Source organism: Rattus norvegicus, chromosome 8, assembly GCF_021556685.1.
Source record: "Rattus norvegicus strain SHRSP/BbbUtx chromosome 8, alternate assembly SHRSP_T2T, whole genome shotgun sequence".
NCBI lineage: Eukaryota > Metazoa > Chordata > Mammalia > Rodentia > Muridae > Rattus > Rattus norvegicus.
The window spans coordinates 50105932-50122904 of record NC_141541.1 but is presented as its reverse complement, the minus strand read 5'-3'; the positions used below and the strand labels follow the sequence as shown (position 1 = coordinate 50122904).

At 45.7% G+C, this 16973-nt stretch overlaps 1 protein-coding gene across 1 annotated transcript in view; it reads left to right on the top strand.

The window, feature by feature from the left end:
* The window catches only part of Sorl1 (sortilin related receptor 1), a 162951-nt gene that overhangs the window by 80283 nt on the left and 65695 nt on the right, over positions 1–16973 (top strand). The window contains 8 exon segments of the mRNA NM_053519.1: positions 746–932; positions 5064–5192; positions 5681–5766; positions 10414–10586; positions 12041–12172; positions 13936–14027; positions 15629–15875; positions 16480–16618. Of these exon segments, the coding sequence (NP_445971.1) occupies positions 746–932; positions 5064–5192; positions 5681–5766; positions 10414–10586; positions 12041–12172; positions 13936–14027; positions 15629–15875; positions 16480–16618 (1185 nt within the window).

The window sequence follows — 16973 nt, the reverse complement described above, 5'->3', positions numbered from 1 at the left end:
CGATCAAGCAAGCCAGTAAGGCACCCAGAACTCTAGGCCAGTGAGATGATGATTGAACAGATAAATGTGATTGACGCTCAAGCCTGGAGGAGACCCCGGTTCAATCCTGGGAACCCATATAAAGGTGGAAGGAGAGACCTAACTCCACAGAGCTGACCTCCACATGTGCACCAGCAGGCACATTCAAAGAAACAAAGAAAGTTTGAATATAATGTAATATAATATAATATAATATAATATAATATAATAAAATAATACAAAGTTTAAAATACACAGTCAGTCCTAGACCAAACAAATGATAAAACATATGCACAGGACACCCTCCCACATATACACAATAAATAAGTAAATACAGTCAGAAACCAAAGAAATGACCAAAATGACTCTTGCATGCACGTGCGCACACAATGCACAAATCATCAAAAATAAACAGCAGCTCCCCCCACTCCCGCCCCAGTGCCTCAGATTTTATGATTCAGAAGTTGATGGTGTCAAATTTGACTCGCACCTTCACAGCTTTCTCAGAGGAGCTGTGTTACAGGGGTGCTGCCTTCCTCCTTATGGCTGCTGCCCACCCCCGTGTTACTAGAGATGGGATGTTTTGAGCTCTCATACTTGCTGGATGGCTACAGAGGCAATGGAAGTGGAGGGCCACCAGAAGTGGAGGGCTGCATTGAGGGTGGGAGACAGGAAACTCTGCACCAGCCTGGATTTGAGGACTTGCTCTGCCCTTCTCTGTTCTCAGGGGTTCCTTGCACGGAAAACGACTACAAGCTGTGGTCCCCATCTGATGAGCGGGGGAACGAGTGTTTGCTAGGACACAAGACAGTTTTCAAAAGGAGGACCCCTCACGCAACGTGCTTTAATGGGGAAGACTTTGACCGGCCGGTGGTCGTGTCCAACTGCTCCTGCACCCGGGAGGACTACGAATGGTTTGTTCTTCCTCCATGCCTAGGATCTGGAGTTGCGTCATATCTGCTCTGTGGTGTGAGGCTAAAAGATGGAGAGCATATTCTCTTTCTCTGAGGAAGGGGATAAGGAGTCCCCAAGCAGGCTGTATGAGTGAGAACTGTGTGAGGTGCCCTCTACTCATGTTATCTTACAGATCTAGCCGTGCAGTTCAGCAGAGATGCAGACACCTCTGTAGGGACTCCTAGCTCAGGGTTTAATTCCGGGAGGACTCCTAAAGGGAACACACTGCAAACTTCATTTAGGGGAACTTGTTTTCTGTAGCTTCGTTGAGGGTGGGGTGCATGGGCCTAGATCTGTGCCTCCCTTTACTGGAGAAGACTTTTTTTTTTTAATCTGAACTGGGGGTGATGTACGTATGTACTATTTTTGTATCACTTATTATTCCTCGAGGAAACTATCCAAGGTGTGTCTGGGGATTAAGTGGAAGTGACATCTGCACTGCAGTGTCAGGAGATGAGAAGCCACCTTAGAGAAAGATTGGCTGCCTTTAGTGTGGACCTTGAAAGAAAGGAGAGGTCTTTGATTTGCAGTAGGAAAATCGGGATTCCTAGAGATGTTTGTGCTGGCTCTTAGGGAAAACATTCAGCTACGAGGAGAGGGCAGCATCGGACAATGCAGCAGCGGCATGGTGATGTCGGAGCAGGAGAGTGACTGTTACCGCCAGTCTGTCTATGAAGACTGGGGTGGGTGTGTGGAGTGGAGAGAGTGAGTAGAGATGAGGAAGAAAACATGGCAGGCAAGGGGAGGAAGCGGAGGTCCTGTGGGAGGGGGACGTCCGGCCTTTGGGGAGAGTTGAGCTGAGCAGAGCTTAGTTGTACGTGGTTCCTGCTGTTGAGCACACAGTACCACTGGCTTTCCACGGTCTCTTCTGTCAGGCGTGGCTACAGCATGGTCCTGCAGCCCACACTGCATGTGTCTCAGTGTTTGCTGAGGCACCGGCTACCTTTTACTTTCAGCGCCGTTGTTCTTGGCCAGCAAAAGCCAGAGATTTAGACCAGAGGTTGAGAGAGGACCGGTGGTAAATGCTTTAGGCTTTGTGAGTCAGATGGGTCCATTGGTGCTGTTCTGCTACACCCATGGTAGCGCCCTCGGATGAAGGAAAGACAGCCTGCAGGTCTGGTTGAAGGGATCTGGTTGCGTGCAGGCCAGGGAATCCTGGTTTTACAAAAGCAGTCAGCTAGATTCGGCCAGACGCGCATGGGTCTTGTTACAATACAAATGCTGCCCCAGGAGTTCCACAGGGCTCCAGGCTCCAGACCCTGCTCCTCCTCATTCACTCCTATTTGTGAGCTCCACCAGGGGTGCCACCCGCACCTGGATTCTGCAGGGTGTCTTGGAGTTAGTCCTGTCCAGATGCAAAAGGTGTCTGTACCAAGAAATAAAATGAAGACTAAATAAAAAGTGATGTGGGCGAATTAAATGAAGGTTTTGTTTTCTCCCCTCCTAGTTGCTGTTTTGTCTTTTTAAAAAAGAAAAAGAAAAGTCCCGCTTGCCCGAAAACAAGCAAAAGTTATATCTTCTAGGCAAACTGGCTGGGCTCTTACTGGTTTGCCAGAACTGGCTTGGTACTTATTTTTGCTAGATGCTGAACCTTTTTATTACAAACCAAGGAAACCCCATCTCTGCCCCTTGTGGCCCTGCAGAAATGGTAAGGGGCCCGTTGATGTCAGGCTGCCCTCGGTTTGCTGTGGCTTCCGGAAAGGGGCCATGCTGATCACAGGACTCTGGAGAATATTTTGTGGATTGGACCCTGGCACTGAGAAAGGAAGTGGTCCCAAGACCCCAGGAGAGAGGAGATGGGATGTACCAGCTGTGGTGGCACCTGTCCGTGGGTTGAGCCACTGGCAGGCCGTGGTTTGCAAGCCAAGTGAATTCTCATAACCCCATCGGACCCTAGTGGGAAGCCCGTGTTGGTGGACATACTCTCTGATTTCAAGAGCAGCTTCTTTTACATCTTTTTATTTCTCCACGTTGCCAAGCCATGCAGCGTTCAGATTCCAACGTGTAACCCTTAGTCAGCAAATTACTTCCCATCGTGACCCACAGACCACACATTTATGTATGAGCAGAGTCACACGTTCGCTCGTGCGATTAAGGCAGAGCTTTTATGGGACAGTCGCTTTTAAACATGCGATGGCTTTTGCGGTCTGGCGTTGTTTGTGGGAGAGTATGTAGCTGTTGTGACCCACAGACCAAGGAAGCTGCCCCACAACTGGGCGCCTTGCTGTTGAGACAAGCAATGTACTAACACCCCAGCCCAGGTCCTCAAGAGATCCAGACAAGCCAGACAGTCAGAGATGGATGGATCGAATAAGGGAGAGTAATGAGCTCCTGCCTTTAGGATGGTTCTGCACAGTCCACTAAGTGGAGATTAAACAGCGCAAACCACGTAGTCCTGTGGTTTGGTTGTATTTTTCATCCAGGGGAGTCTAGGAAATATTCAATAGATGTAGTAATTCAGTGTCAGAAAGTAAAGACTTTTGGGTCAAGCTCATGAGTATGAAAATTCCTATGACTTGAATCAAGTTTTGGAAAGCACAAGTATAAGCCACTGTACTTTCTGGGTAGGGAGTGTAGACAGGAGAAGCCATGGAGTGATAGGGAGACTTAGAGTTTAACCAGCATTTGCCTGCTTTACCCTCCAAGCTGTGAGTTTGGCTGATGTGGTCCCTAGATTATAGGAAACTGTTTTCTCCCACATTCAAGATGAGGCATCAAGGTACGTTAGATGGTATAGGGCCAGGTTCTTAAGTGACACTTAATTCTTAGTCATGATGATTTTCAAGACTAGGGAATGGTAGATCACTTACCCAGCATGGACAAGGTCCTGGGTTTGATTCCCCAGTATTTCAAAAAAAAATGTCATTTTTTCTGTTTTTAATTCCTCTTCTAGTTCTGATGACTTAAGGAGAAAGTATCATAGTTCTTAAACATTAGCTAATGCATTGTATATATGTGTGTATGTATGTATGTGTGTATGTGTGTATATATGTATGTATATATGTATGTATGTGTGTATGTGTGTATATATATGTATATATGTATATGTATGTATGTGTATGTATATGTGTATATGTGTGTATGTGTGTATGTGTGTATATATGTATGTATATATGTATATGTATGTATGTGTATGTATATGTGTATATGTGTGTATGTGTGTATGTGTGTATATATGTATGTATATATGTATATGTATGTATGTGTATGTATATGTGTATATGTGTGTATGTGTGTATGTGTGTATATATGTATGTATATATGTATATGTATGTATGTGTATGTATATGTGTATGTGTATATATATGTATATATGTATATGTATGTATGTGTATGTATATGTGTATGTGTGTATATATGTATGTATATATGTATATGTATGTATGTGTATGTATATGTGTGTATATGTGTATGTATGTATGTGTGCATATATGTATGTGTATATATGTGTGTATGGTAGGCATGTGTACCTGTGATGGTATTCATACTGTGGTGCAGTAGCTTTTACTAGTCATCACCCTGACCCCCATGTTATTTATTTATTTGTTTGTTTATTTGTCTGTCTATTTATTTGAAATAGAGGTTTGCATCCCAAGCTGGCTTCAAAGCTACTGTGTAGTGGAGGGTGACTTTGAAGATCTGTCTTCTTGTGCCTCTCTTCCAAGAGCTAGGATTACAGATTTGTACCACCACTCCTAGTGCTGATATTGAACCTAAGGTCTTGTGCATGCTAGGCAAGCACTCTACCAATGGAATTGCAGCCTCAGCTCCACTCTTTCCTTTTATCCGAGGACAGACAGGCCCAGAGTCTGGATAGGCAGCCGAATCTAGACGAGCTTTTGCTTTGGCATGATTGATGGACTTACCTCCCTTTTGTCTGCTGAGGGGACAGAGCAATGGCTTTCTAGATGTGGTTCTGACACATGGCTTCTTTTGTAGGTGTAGCTTAGTGTAACAAAGTAGTTGTTCTTTAAAGGTCCTGTGAAGTATCCCATAGATTGTAAACAGTAGGTATGTGTAGAGGATGCAGGGTTGGTTCTGAGGTGGAGGATACTTATCTGTGCTCTAATGGACTCTAATCACCTTTTCAGTGACTTTGGCTTCAAGATGAGTGAAGATATCTCCTTAGAGGTTTGTGTTCCAGACCCTGAGTTTTCTGGGAAGCCCTACAGCCCTCCTGTGCCTTGTCCCGTGGGTTCTTCCTACAGGAGAACAAGAGGGTATGTATCTGCACCATACAGTTGGCCGAGTCAGGCTCATAAGATCCTGCGTGGGGAAGGAGGGAGCCATAAGAACCACTCACCTTTGCCGATACCCTAAATTCTCAGACCCCAAGTTGTAGACTGCAGGAGGCTGGACAGCTTTTTAAGTGAATAGCATCTGCAATCTCCTGAGCCCGGGGAGAGAACGGAGTCTGCAAGCTTCTCTGCAAGGCTGAGAGCATCTGAAGAAGCCTTGACTGGGGAACTTCTTCAGAGGAGTTTATAGGAGAGAGATTTTTAAGTGCTTCCCTGAGCAGTGCATTAAACCACCTGGGTCTGCCTGCCCTAAATAACCACAAGCAAAACTGACTCAGGGCAACTAAGCACCATCCTTCCAACTATGCTGTCCGTGCCTGGGAATATGTGCTCAACTGGGGCGCCTCCATGACCCAGAAACCCTCTCCATGCTTCTGACTGACTTCTTGCTTTGGTTGGGGGTTAAACAGCTATCGGAAGATTTCTGGGGATACGTGCAGTGGAGGAGATGTTGAGGCACGGCTGGAGGGGGAGCTGGTCCCCTGTCCCCTGGCAGGTAAGACAGGTGGTCTCTTCCTTTTCCCTCTTGAGTCCTGGTTGGGTCATTCTGGTCTACTCCAGTTAGGCATATGGTTCTTCTTACTTAGTGGGGGTAAACTCAGAGAGTTTTGTCATCATGAAGGCTCCTCCTTCCCTAAGCATAATGGGCACACGAAGCCTTTGTGTAGTTGCACATCCTGAGGGGATGCGAACTATGTGGTGGTAGGTCAGGATTTGGAGGGCAGTCTATTTGGTATCTATTGAATGTTGTCACTGGGGGTTGAGGAGCAGTCACAGACCTCGGTGTGTCTCTCAGTTGTCAAAGTTGAATGTAAAGAGACTGGCGCTCCTTCTAAACTAAGTGCTCTATCTTGGTTTTATAATAAATATTAGTTTTATTAGACTTTTATAGATCTCAGTTCACTTGCCCATGTGTTGGCAGTTTAATTTTCTCTACAGCCCAGTTACGCAGAGATCATCAGTTCCACTGAAACGTATTGTATGTGCGTCTATATGGGGAAGCCAGCAGGTTCAGAGGGAAAGATGTCCCTAAAATCATGTATCTAGTAATTGGCAGTGCTAAAACTCACACCTGAAAGTCCAGGATCCAAATGGCATCTAAGTGTCAGTCCTGTTTCCCAGGTCACTGTGCCTATTGATGGGGAAAAACTTCTTTGGAGAGATTATGAAGATATAACTGTATTTCAAAGATGTTTTATGCTATTTGGTAGTGATGTAGTATGAGTTATTTGTAATATAGTCACAAAAGTATGATACTTTAAAAATGTGATTAGGCGAGGGACATGGCTCGGTGGACAAGAGCACTGTTTATGTAAGTATGGAGATCCAAGTATCCTACACTAAAGCAAGGCATGATCACATGTGTGCTTGTAAGCCCAGTGCTGTGAACAGGTGAAGACAGGAGGCGAGCTGGGGCTTGCTGTTGACCAGCATGGCTCCAGGTTGGTGAGAACTCTGTCTTAAGGGAGTAAGGCTGGGAGGTAGAGCAGGGCATGTGATGCTCAGCTGGGCACACATACACACACAAATGAACTACACATATTACACACTACACACACACACATATACACTGCACACATACATACACACCACACACATGCACGTGTATACATGCACATATACATATATACATGCATACACATACATACACATATATCACACATACCATACCATACATACACTATGCACACATATACATACATGCACACATGTGCACCCACAATATCACACACATGCACACATGTACACATATACCACATACACATGCACACACATATGCACTCATACACACAGTAGACATACACACCGCACACATCACACACCCTGCACATACACCACGCATAATACATTCACACAAATATGCACATATGTGCACATTCATACATGCATACACACACACCCCAATCCCTATCAACACACACACACCATACCATACATAACCACAACACACACATACCATACATACATACACACAAATATGCACACATGTGAATTCACACACAAACCCACACACCCCTACCAACATACACACCCCACACCGTACACACATACCACACCACATATACATTATACGCACATACATACACACAAATATGCACACATATGCACATTCATACACACATACACATATCACTACCATACCACACATGTACCATGCCACACATGTACCATATACACATACTATAGATAAATATCTACACATATGTACAATCACACAACATACCTATACATAAATATGCATACACATGCACAATCATACACACATACATATACCACACATATCACATACACACACACACACACATACACTATACCACACATACAACACACACACACACACACACACACACACATCACAAAAAAGTGGTTGTTTGGCCTCTTTTTCTTTCATGGTTTCCAGGACTCATTCAATCAGAGCTTCCTTCCTTCCTCTGAGGTTTCATCATCCCAGGGCCAGTGAGTGGCCCTGGCCTTCATCTGCAGTGTTGTTTTGGTGGAAGTGACGAGCTCCCTGGGAATCATGACTCAGGCATGCCGCCTTCTGTCTTCCACAGGCAGGCAGAGCAGGGCAGCCTCCGCCCTGCCCCTCACTGCTCGTCAGCGTGTCCTGATGCTAAGCTCATTAGTTCCTTAATTTAATCTTCCATCATTACCAGAGTAATTAACATACCTCACAGTGGAGATGTAAAAAGAACCACTAATTCAGCACATTCCTTCAAATGAGCAGATAATATTGCAGTGCTCCCTTCGTGAGAGCCACGTGATGAGGGCTCGGGTGAGGAGGGTTTGAGTGATTGCTCTTAAGGGCTTGGAGTACGGACTTTCTCATAAATACTTCAGGGATAATTCAGCAAGGGATACGATTGTTTGTTTAAAGCCATCAGAACAGGCAAGAAAGCTATTTTCCCTTCTGATAGAAAAGGAGAGAGCAGGAGATCAAATAGAAAAGTCTCACTTAGGGTAGGTCATTCCCTGACAGCAAGCAGAGAAGTACTCAGAAAAAGATGTTTTCTGGGCCTAATGGGAACCATACCATCTTTGCAAAGATGAGGTAATGTGGGCATCTGGAAGGATTTGTAAAACGCAGCGATTTTTCTTCTTTATGATTACTGTAACAATGTATCTTTCTAGGCTGTGCTTTTGCATGTCCTCAGCAGCCAAAGCCCTCACCTGTGGAGGCACTGCATGCTACCCCAGCCTGCCTCCTACCCAAGTCTCAGGTCTTGTACCGTGCTGTAAGGACACTAGTTTCTTAGAAGAAGCAAAGGGGCAGTGAGCATTCTGGGTGCTGCCGAAGAATGTGGGTCAGAAATCTTACTGCCCAGCATGTGGCTTACATCTCGTGACCTACATCTTCCCTGCCTTGGAATTCGTGTCAGCCCAAAGGCGACATTTAGTTACCTTGTGGTGGTATCTTGAATATTTTTGAAACAAGGTGAAAACAAAGAAAAAGAAACAAACTCTTCCTTCTTCAAGAGTTATGTAGACTTATTAATTATTTAAAGCTTTCGAGAAGTAGTGCTAGGGGCCAGGCCCACATAGTGAACAAGTGTTTTGCCTACTCTGACTTAGTGGATCTGTTTTCAATGTGTTATCAGTATTGGAGTTTTGTTTTTTTTTTTAATTCATCTATTTGTGTGTATGTGTGTGGGGAGGGTCAGCATTTGTATAACAGTGTAGATGATGAGGTCAGAGGACAACTTCCGGGGGTTGATTCTCTTCTTCCCCTGTGTAGGTTCCTGGGGATTGAACACAGTGTCCATCAGGCTTTTGAACCATCTTGCCAGCCCAGTATTAAGGTTCCTATAAAGTGGGCTATATGGATATGTGAGTTCAAGACAGGGGAAAACAAAACAAAACTTAACAAAGACAAAACAAAAACCCCCACCCAGCGGCCAATTCAAGCACGAAGCAAAGGATTTGTGTGTACATCTTGATCCCACATGTAGCATAGCACCAGTAGATGCTTTAAATATTTTTTAGAGTTTTTTATTGTTCGTCTATTTGGAGAGATGGCACAAGTAACAAACATCTGGTCAGGCCCACACTCAGGGGACAGCATCCGAACGCCGTGTATTTTGTTCTTCCCAGCATCTAGATTGGGTTCTTTTTAAATCTGCTCGCTACACAAGGTATTGCACACAATACAGGCGAACAGCCAGTACAGTGGTATGGAAGCGATGCTGGAGGGCGGGGAGCTTACACGTCCTTCCTAGTCTTGCCACCCTCAGGCACCCCTATATGTTCAGCTACTCAGAGGTTCCATAGGTGCTGTGGCTAGAGATGCTCCCTGCCCTCCTGTGGAAGAGTCTTGATGACATCTAGGTTCTTCTCTAAGTAGAAAGAGAGGGTATTAGGCCTTAAATCACTGGTTGTGATTTAGGAAAAACTCAAAAGCGCTTTGATCCTTTATTTATATGCCTTAACAAGTGGCATCGTGGGTATCCCACCATTAAAGGCAGCGTGGTATAAAGGCTAAAGCAGAGACTCTGGATCTGAAGTCTACCTGCGTCCTAGCTGTGTGCCCTTAAACAAATTAATATTCATTCTCCCATCTCACGGGTGCTTTGAAGATTAAACCATGCCCGGCACATAGGAAGTACACTGTGCAAACATTTGTTCAGCGGAAACGGAACAGTAATTACTCTGTCGAACATTTTGTAATCACTCCAGAAGAAGTACATTGTTGCTCTGAAAACTTATGAGGTCATCTTCAAGCATAGCAGGCCGTTGTGAATAGATGTGTGAATGAGCATAGAGGTGGGAAGCCGGGTTAGAAGGCTTTGGTAGTTACCAAGTAGTCACCAAGGCAAGGGTGCTATGGGGCAGTGACATACTATGATATGGAATGACCTGCCACTTACGTTGACACATGTGACTGAAGGCTGCAGGCAGAGCTCAGAAATAGAGACGTTGAAGTGTTTTTGTTGCTGTTTCTGGAGTGTAACAAAGCATAGATGAGGAGACACCCTTACTGGGTGAGGAGTGGGATGTTATTCTGTGACCTGAGTCTGTATTAGGCTCTGGCTCTTGATCTCCCCTTGTGACAGTGGGTTAGGGTTTGTGTGTGAGAAGCAAGTTGGCCAGGCCTGCTTGGCAATCTTCAGCATCCCTGGTTATCCTGACTGCTTTACGTCTGCAGAAGAGAATGAGTTCATCCTGTACGCCATGCGGAAATCCATCTACCGCTACGACTTGGCCTCGGGAGCCACGGAACAGCTTCCTCTCTCGGGGCTGCGGGCAGCCGTGGCCCTGGACTTTGACTATGAGCACAACTGCCTGTATTGGTCTGACCTGGCGCTGGACACCATCCAGGTGAGTCTGTGAGCCCTTGGTTAAGTCTTGAGGCTGTGGCTTCTGACTGCAGTGTTCTGTTGTAATTTTCTTCCCCTGCCTACCTCTGCTCCTATGGGAAAGATAAAGGATGCTCCAGATCTGAATCTTTGACTGCATTTGAGATCTTAGTTTCCTGCCAGATTCTGGGGCCAGCGATATGGAATTGTCAGTTGCCATCTTCCTCGTTAGCATCTCCCCTCCCATTTCAAAGTGTAGTGACATCCAGTTATCTTCAGTCCACACAACTACCCACTCTAGGTCTCCTGAGCTCAGGAAAGAACCAGGAAATGTCTGGGCATGATGGGAGGCTGGGGGAGCGGGGATCGATTCAGCCCAGAGACTCAGGGCAGATACAGCTGTGTGGCTCAATGTTTGCCTAGTGTACATAAAGCCCCAGGCCCAACTCTCAGGACACAAAAACAGAACAACCACAATCACACACACACACACACACACACAATTACATACACACACAATCACACACACAATTACACACACACACAATTACACAATAACACACACATACACACACACACACACACTAACACACACACAACCATACATACACATACACACACCAGGTTAAGGCTATAGGTTTTGAAGATCTCTAGATAGGCTAGATATTTCCTGCATATGTATTTGAACATCTATGTTCAAATATATGCATTTTAAAGATTTATTTTTTATTTTACTTTATGTGTATGATGGTGTTTTGTCTGCATGTATGTCTGTATGCCGTGTGCATGCACGGTGTCAGGATAGGTCAGAAGTGACCTTTGGAACTGTGGAACAGACGTTTAGGCAGCTGCCATGGGGGTGCTGAGAACTGAACTCTCTTCTGCAAGAGCAGGAAACACTTTAAATGGCTGAGCCATCTCTCCATCCCGAAATGAACCTGGGGATGTAGCTCAGTGTTAGATCATTTATCTGGCAAGCAGAGTTCTATAGGTTCAGAAAAAAAAAAAGGGCTCCATCACATTTCCTCACTGAATCCTTAGTTCCAGAATCCATACATAATGTTAGATTTACATCAGAAGGGTTGGGGTTAGGGGAGACCACTGACTGTAATTGCCCCAACAATGACACCTGATGACCTAGAGCCATGCAAGGGATAAAAGACTCTATAAAAGGAGACAGAAGAAGTAAAACATAGCTGCAGTCTGTTTTGTCATTTATTTTAAAAGACAGCAGACTCCTACGTCTTAGTAAAAAGATCTTTCTTCTGAGATGGGTCACGGTTTAATAATCTGTGTTTATAAGAATAGCACACAGTCATTCTGTTAACACATCTTCTATGTGCACATTGACTCCTATAAACCCTTGTGACCTTGGCAAACTGGTTGGCTAGCAGAAGACTGGGCTATGCTGAGGGGCCAACTAGCCTTGAGTCAGCCGCACAGTTCACAGCGTTGATTATGTCCTTCTCCTCCTAGCGTCTCTGCTTGAATGGGAGCACAGGGCAAGAGGTGATCATCAATTCTGGCCTGGAGACCGTGGAGGCTTTGGCCTTCGAACCCCTCAGCCAGTTACTTTACTGGGTGGATGCCGGCTTTAAAAAGATCGAGGTATGAGTAGTCCCGCTCTCTTCATTAAGCGAGCAGGTGGAGCAGCTAGGCTCTGGGCCAGAGTTGACACAAAAAATAGGAAGCAACATGTCATATCACTCTGGAAATTCCCCCAAGGTTTTTGGGGCCTAAGCTGGCCACTGAACCTCTGAAGGGATAGAAGGGGTGGGGGCGGTCATCTCAGGATGTTTACAGCTTTGAGGAACCCATGGGAGGACACAAGGCCCGAGGTGCCATTTAAGACACATGAGCGTTTGTCCTTCGGCCAGCAGAAGCTTCATATGATAATGATGATGACGACTTCTGATTTCATAGTGTTACAAGCACCATAACAACAGCAGTCCATTATTGTCAAAAACAACTATGTCTCTGTCATCTGTATTGATCTCTACCTATCTATTAGCTTCCCAGAAAACCTGTTCCACCTTGTACAGCCACGGTTACGTGAGAGCGATGAAGGGCCTGTAAACCGCCCAAAGTAGTGTGTCAGGGAATCATCTCTGCACCGTACCTTGCAGTTACCGCTGAGGCCCTGGAACTCTGGCCCAGTAGCTCTGGGAACTGGCACTGTATGGGGATGCTACACGCAGCTTAATGGGAAAACACAAAGTCAGGAGACACAGAGAGCTGTGTGACATACAGTGAGATGGAGGCAGGGGCTTGGGAGGCTGCCTTGGATCCATGTATCATCCTGTCAGCCGAGGAACATGCAGCAGGGGGCTTCCTGAAACTTCTTTTTCTTCAAGTTGAGGACAAGTCTCACTTAGTCATTAAACAAGTGCCGTTTGGGACAAGATACATGCCAGTCCTGGTCTTGTGTTTAATAATACAGTAATCAAGGGGTGGGAAGGACATACACATTCTCTTTCTCATTGACTTTCCATTTAGAGGAGCCAGGTATGTTGGTGTAGTCCTGTAATCCCAGCACTTGGCTGAGGCAGGAGGATCAGGATTTTGAGGCCAGCCTGGGCTACATAGTAAGTTGAAAGACCAGCTGGAGATACACAGAGGTCTTGTCTTAAAGCAAATAGAAACCATACAAAGGATAAAGAAACCTGTCCTTCTTCTGAGAACGTGGAACAAGTCATGTGATCGTGTGGTCGGGGAAATGGATGGCATGGGGAGGTGAAATGAGTGGGGAAGCTTCTGGGGACTTCAGCCTCTGAAGCTGAGCCTGATACTGGAGTGGAATCTTCTCATGACCCTGGAAGAAGTGATTGGCTTATAGAGTAGTTCAGTCACCCCTCCAAATCTGTGGTTTCACATCCATGAATTAAATCGAAAATAGAAAAAAAAAGCACAAACAAGACAGGACAGTATTGAGTATTTACTATTTACTTAGCACCAGCACTGTCATGGGAAATACAGGTGATCTAGAGATGGTTTAAAGGATGCAGGAAGATGTGTGCAGGTTGTGTGCAAATACTGAGGAGTGATCCATGTGGAGCTTCATGGGCTTCAAGGGACCGAAGCAATAGTTACCTTTGTGCAAGTTGTCATGCCCTGGGGTTGGAGTCAGAAAGCACATAGTTCTAGCCTCCCCTTCAGCCCATGTGGAAATTATCTCAGCCAGGGACATGGTCAGCGCCTTCTGATTGGGAATCAAGGCAGGCCTCCCAATGGTTCTAGAATGAGACTCGAGAGTAAAGGGCAGGTGTGGAGAGTGTGCTGTAAGCAGGGCCCATGGAGGGCTTTGGGTGTGTGGGCTTTGGGAGGAACTTAGATCCCTCTCCGTCTCCCCGACTCCTGCTTTGTTTTGTCAGGTAGCTAATCCAGATGGTGACTTCCGGCTGACAATCGTCAATTCCTCTGTGCTTGATCGACCCAGGGCTCTAGTCCTTGTGCCCCAAGAGGGGTAAGTGTTTTCCCTATGGGAAGCCAGCATTGTGCCTGCTGCTACAACAGATGCTCATGAAAGCGAAAGCTGGAGGCCAAGTTTCTGCTTCTAGTGATCGTGGGGGAGATAACCTGTTGACTGAGGCTTTTGAAGCCACAGCTTCCTTGTCGTGGTCCGATAACTCCGTGTGTATTTGATTAGGAAGCATCCAACTCTCTTCTGGTCTCCAGATGTCTCACATCTGTGGCGTGTTTCTACAGAAAAGGTAACATGAAAGAGAGTCTTTGTAAACTGGGCAGGCCACTGATAAATTGTAAGGATTTTTTTTTTTTTTATCTTGAGTTCCATGAGTCTCACAAACATTTAATTCAATCAGCCGTTTTCACACACAGAACTCCCAGCATATGCAGGGAGTTATTAAAATTATCTTATTTAAAGTTAATATGTACCTGGGGTGTGGACGGCTGCTATTCACTTAACTCCTTCATTCCAGCAAACATTTACTAAGAAGAAACTGTGTTAACTTTTCTCTCCATGTGTGTTTATGATTGAGAATTAACACTATTTTAAAAAGAACACTCTAAAAGTAATTTATGGGCTTGGTTGAAGATACGAAAAGAGAACAGAAGACCTTGAAAGGAAAGAAGGTCCTGTCTCATTCTTCACCCTTTATCCCCCTACATCCAGGAACGTAATGACATCGCTGTTACATAACAGTCACATTAGTCATACAGAGAAGCTGCTATTAATTTTTTGTTTGCATTATTCAGAGTCTTTTTACTGGTGTTCAATCATGATCATTAAATATGGCTCCCCTTAGGGACACACATGTCTTTTCAGGTAGAATCAGAGTGTATTTGTGATTTCCTGTGCATTAGTGGACATGCGCATTGAGTGACAGTGGCTTATCAGAACACAAATAGCAGTTTAATTGCTGGGATAAAAACATGGATGAAAACTGAGGTGGCAGGAAGGAGTTTAGTTTGCTCGAGGGTTTTAGTCCCTCACTGAGGCAATCCAAGGCGAGAACGGAAACGTAGGCCACACTTAGTCAGTTGCTCCCAGTGGCTCACTCAGCTCGCTTTCTCATATAGCCCAGGGCCAATGCCCGGGGTGGAACTTCCCACAGAGGTCTGGGCCCTCCTGTCTCAGTTGTGAGTCAAGAACGAGGCCCACAGACTTGCTCCAGGCCGGTCTGATGAAGGCAGTTCCTTAATTGAAGTCTTCTGAGGTGACTCTGTGTTGTTGACAAAAACTAAGTAACACACACAATATGCGGATTTCAAACTACTTTGTATATCCTGTTTTGGGAGCACTGCAATAGGTGTATTCTGTCGTATAATACTACATATCACTCCCTCTGCCAATTAGCATTCAGATTAACGTGCATATATGTGCGTTCCTTTGTATGGCGTTGGAACAGCGTGATTATAGGAAGACTCCAGTAGGTGAATTTTTGAGTCAAGTTCAAACTACATTTCTGAATGCATCTCAAATATTATGACAGATAATAGTAATAATGATTGCTCTGGGGGAGGGAGGGGACTTACAGCTGGGAAGTAGAACCAAGGCTGTCCTGGGTCATTCTGATGAGATTGTGTGGTCTCTGTATTGGCCAGGGTGATGTTCTGGACTGACTGGGGAGACTTGAAGCCTGGGATTTACCGGAGCAACATGGATGGGTCTGCTGCCTATCGCCTTGTGTCAGAGGACGTGAAGTGGCCTAATGGCATCTCTGTGGACGGCCACTGGATCTACTGGACGGACGCTTACCTGGACTGTATCGAGCGCATCACTTTCAGTGGCCAGCAGCGTTCAGTCATCCTTGACAACCTCCCACACCCTTACGCCATTGCCGTCTTTAAGGTGCGTCCTTTCTGTCCTCCCATAGTTCATGTGCAGTCTTCCAGAGAAGGGGAAGAGCGTGGCTAGGCTCAGAGCTGAGGCCTTGCTGGGCTTTTGCAGAGTCTGTCTGAGGTCTCAAAAACCGTCTGCCTTCCAAATCCGCACTAACTTGTCTGCAACCTTCATGGAGAGATGTAGGCTTCTATCTACCACTCACTGCTCACTTTTCAAAAGGTTGACAGTTGAAATCCCTTCCTCTGAGGGAATCTCTTTGCTCTTCACTCCTGTGGCCTCGTCGTTGCAGTTCCGTATCTTCACCCCTGGCTTCATTCCCTGCTGACTTCCAGTTCTTCTCACCCTAGGGAGCAAATGCGTCTGCCTAGAGTGGGGAAACATATGTCAAAACTGAATCACCCCCCGTCCTTCCACTAAATGAGTACTAGGTAGCCTTTTCTCGTCCATTTCTTCCTGTCGGTGAGGTTTCATTTAAGTGAAATTTTGACCAGGCCTCTTATCCAGTCATCATCTGCTGTCCCTGCATGGCAGTGGGTTGAATGGTCCTTGTCCTCATGAAGTGTCCCAGGAGGACCACTGAGCTGGATTAACAGGCAGGTTTTCTCTTCAGAACGAGATCTACTGGGACGACTGGTCGCAGCTCAGTATCTTCAGAGCTTCCAAGTACAGCAGGTCCCAGGTGGAGACCCTAGCGAGCCAGCTCACTGGCCTGATGGACATGAAGATCTTCTACAAAGGAAAGAACGCCGGTAAGGCAGGGTCCTCTTCTCTCTCCCCAGCCTTGGTCTCCAGAAAGGGGCTGCCGTGTGGGCAATCTCGACTCAGAGCAAGATCTGGCAGTTTGCCTCTCTGTTGTCACGACAACATGCACATTATTTAATTTCTTCCTAATGGCATCTTAATTTCTTTTCTAATGATACACAAACAGCTGGAAGACAGCGAGTTCTGCCCGCCCGGAGTGCTGGTGCTTAGTGGGTGATTACGCCCTCTTCCCGCCCTTGGCTCCTGGGCGATGGGTGGTGTGGGCTTCTGGTTACAGCTGTGGGAGGCCCATTCATGTGCTTCATCCCCTTCTGGCACATTCACAAGGAATGGTGCATGCTG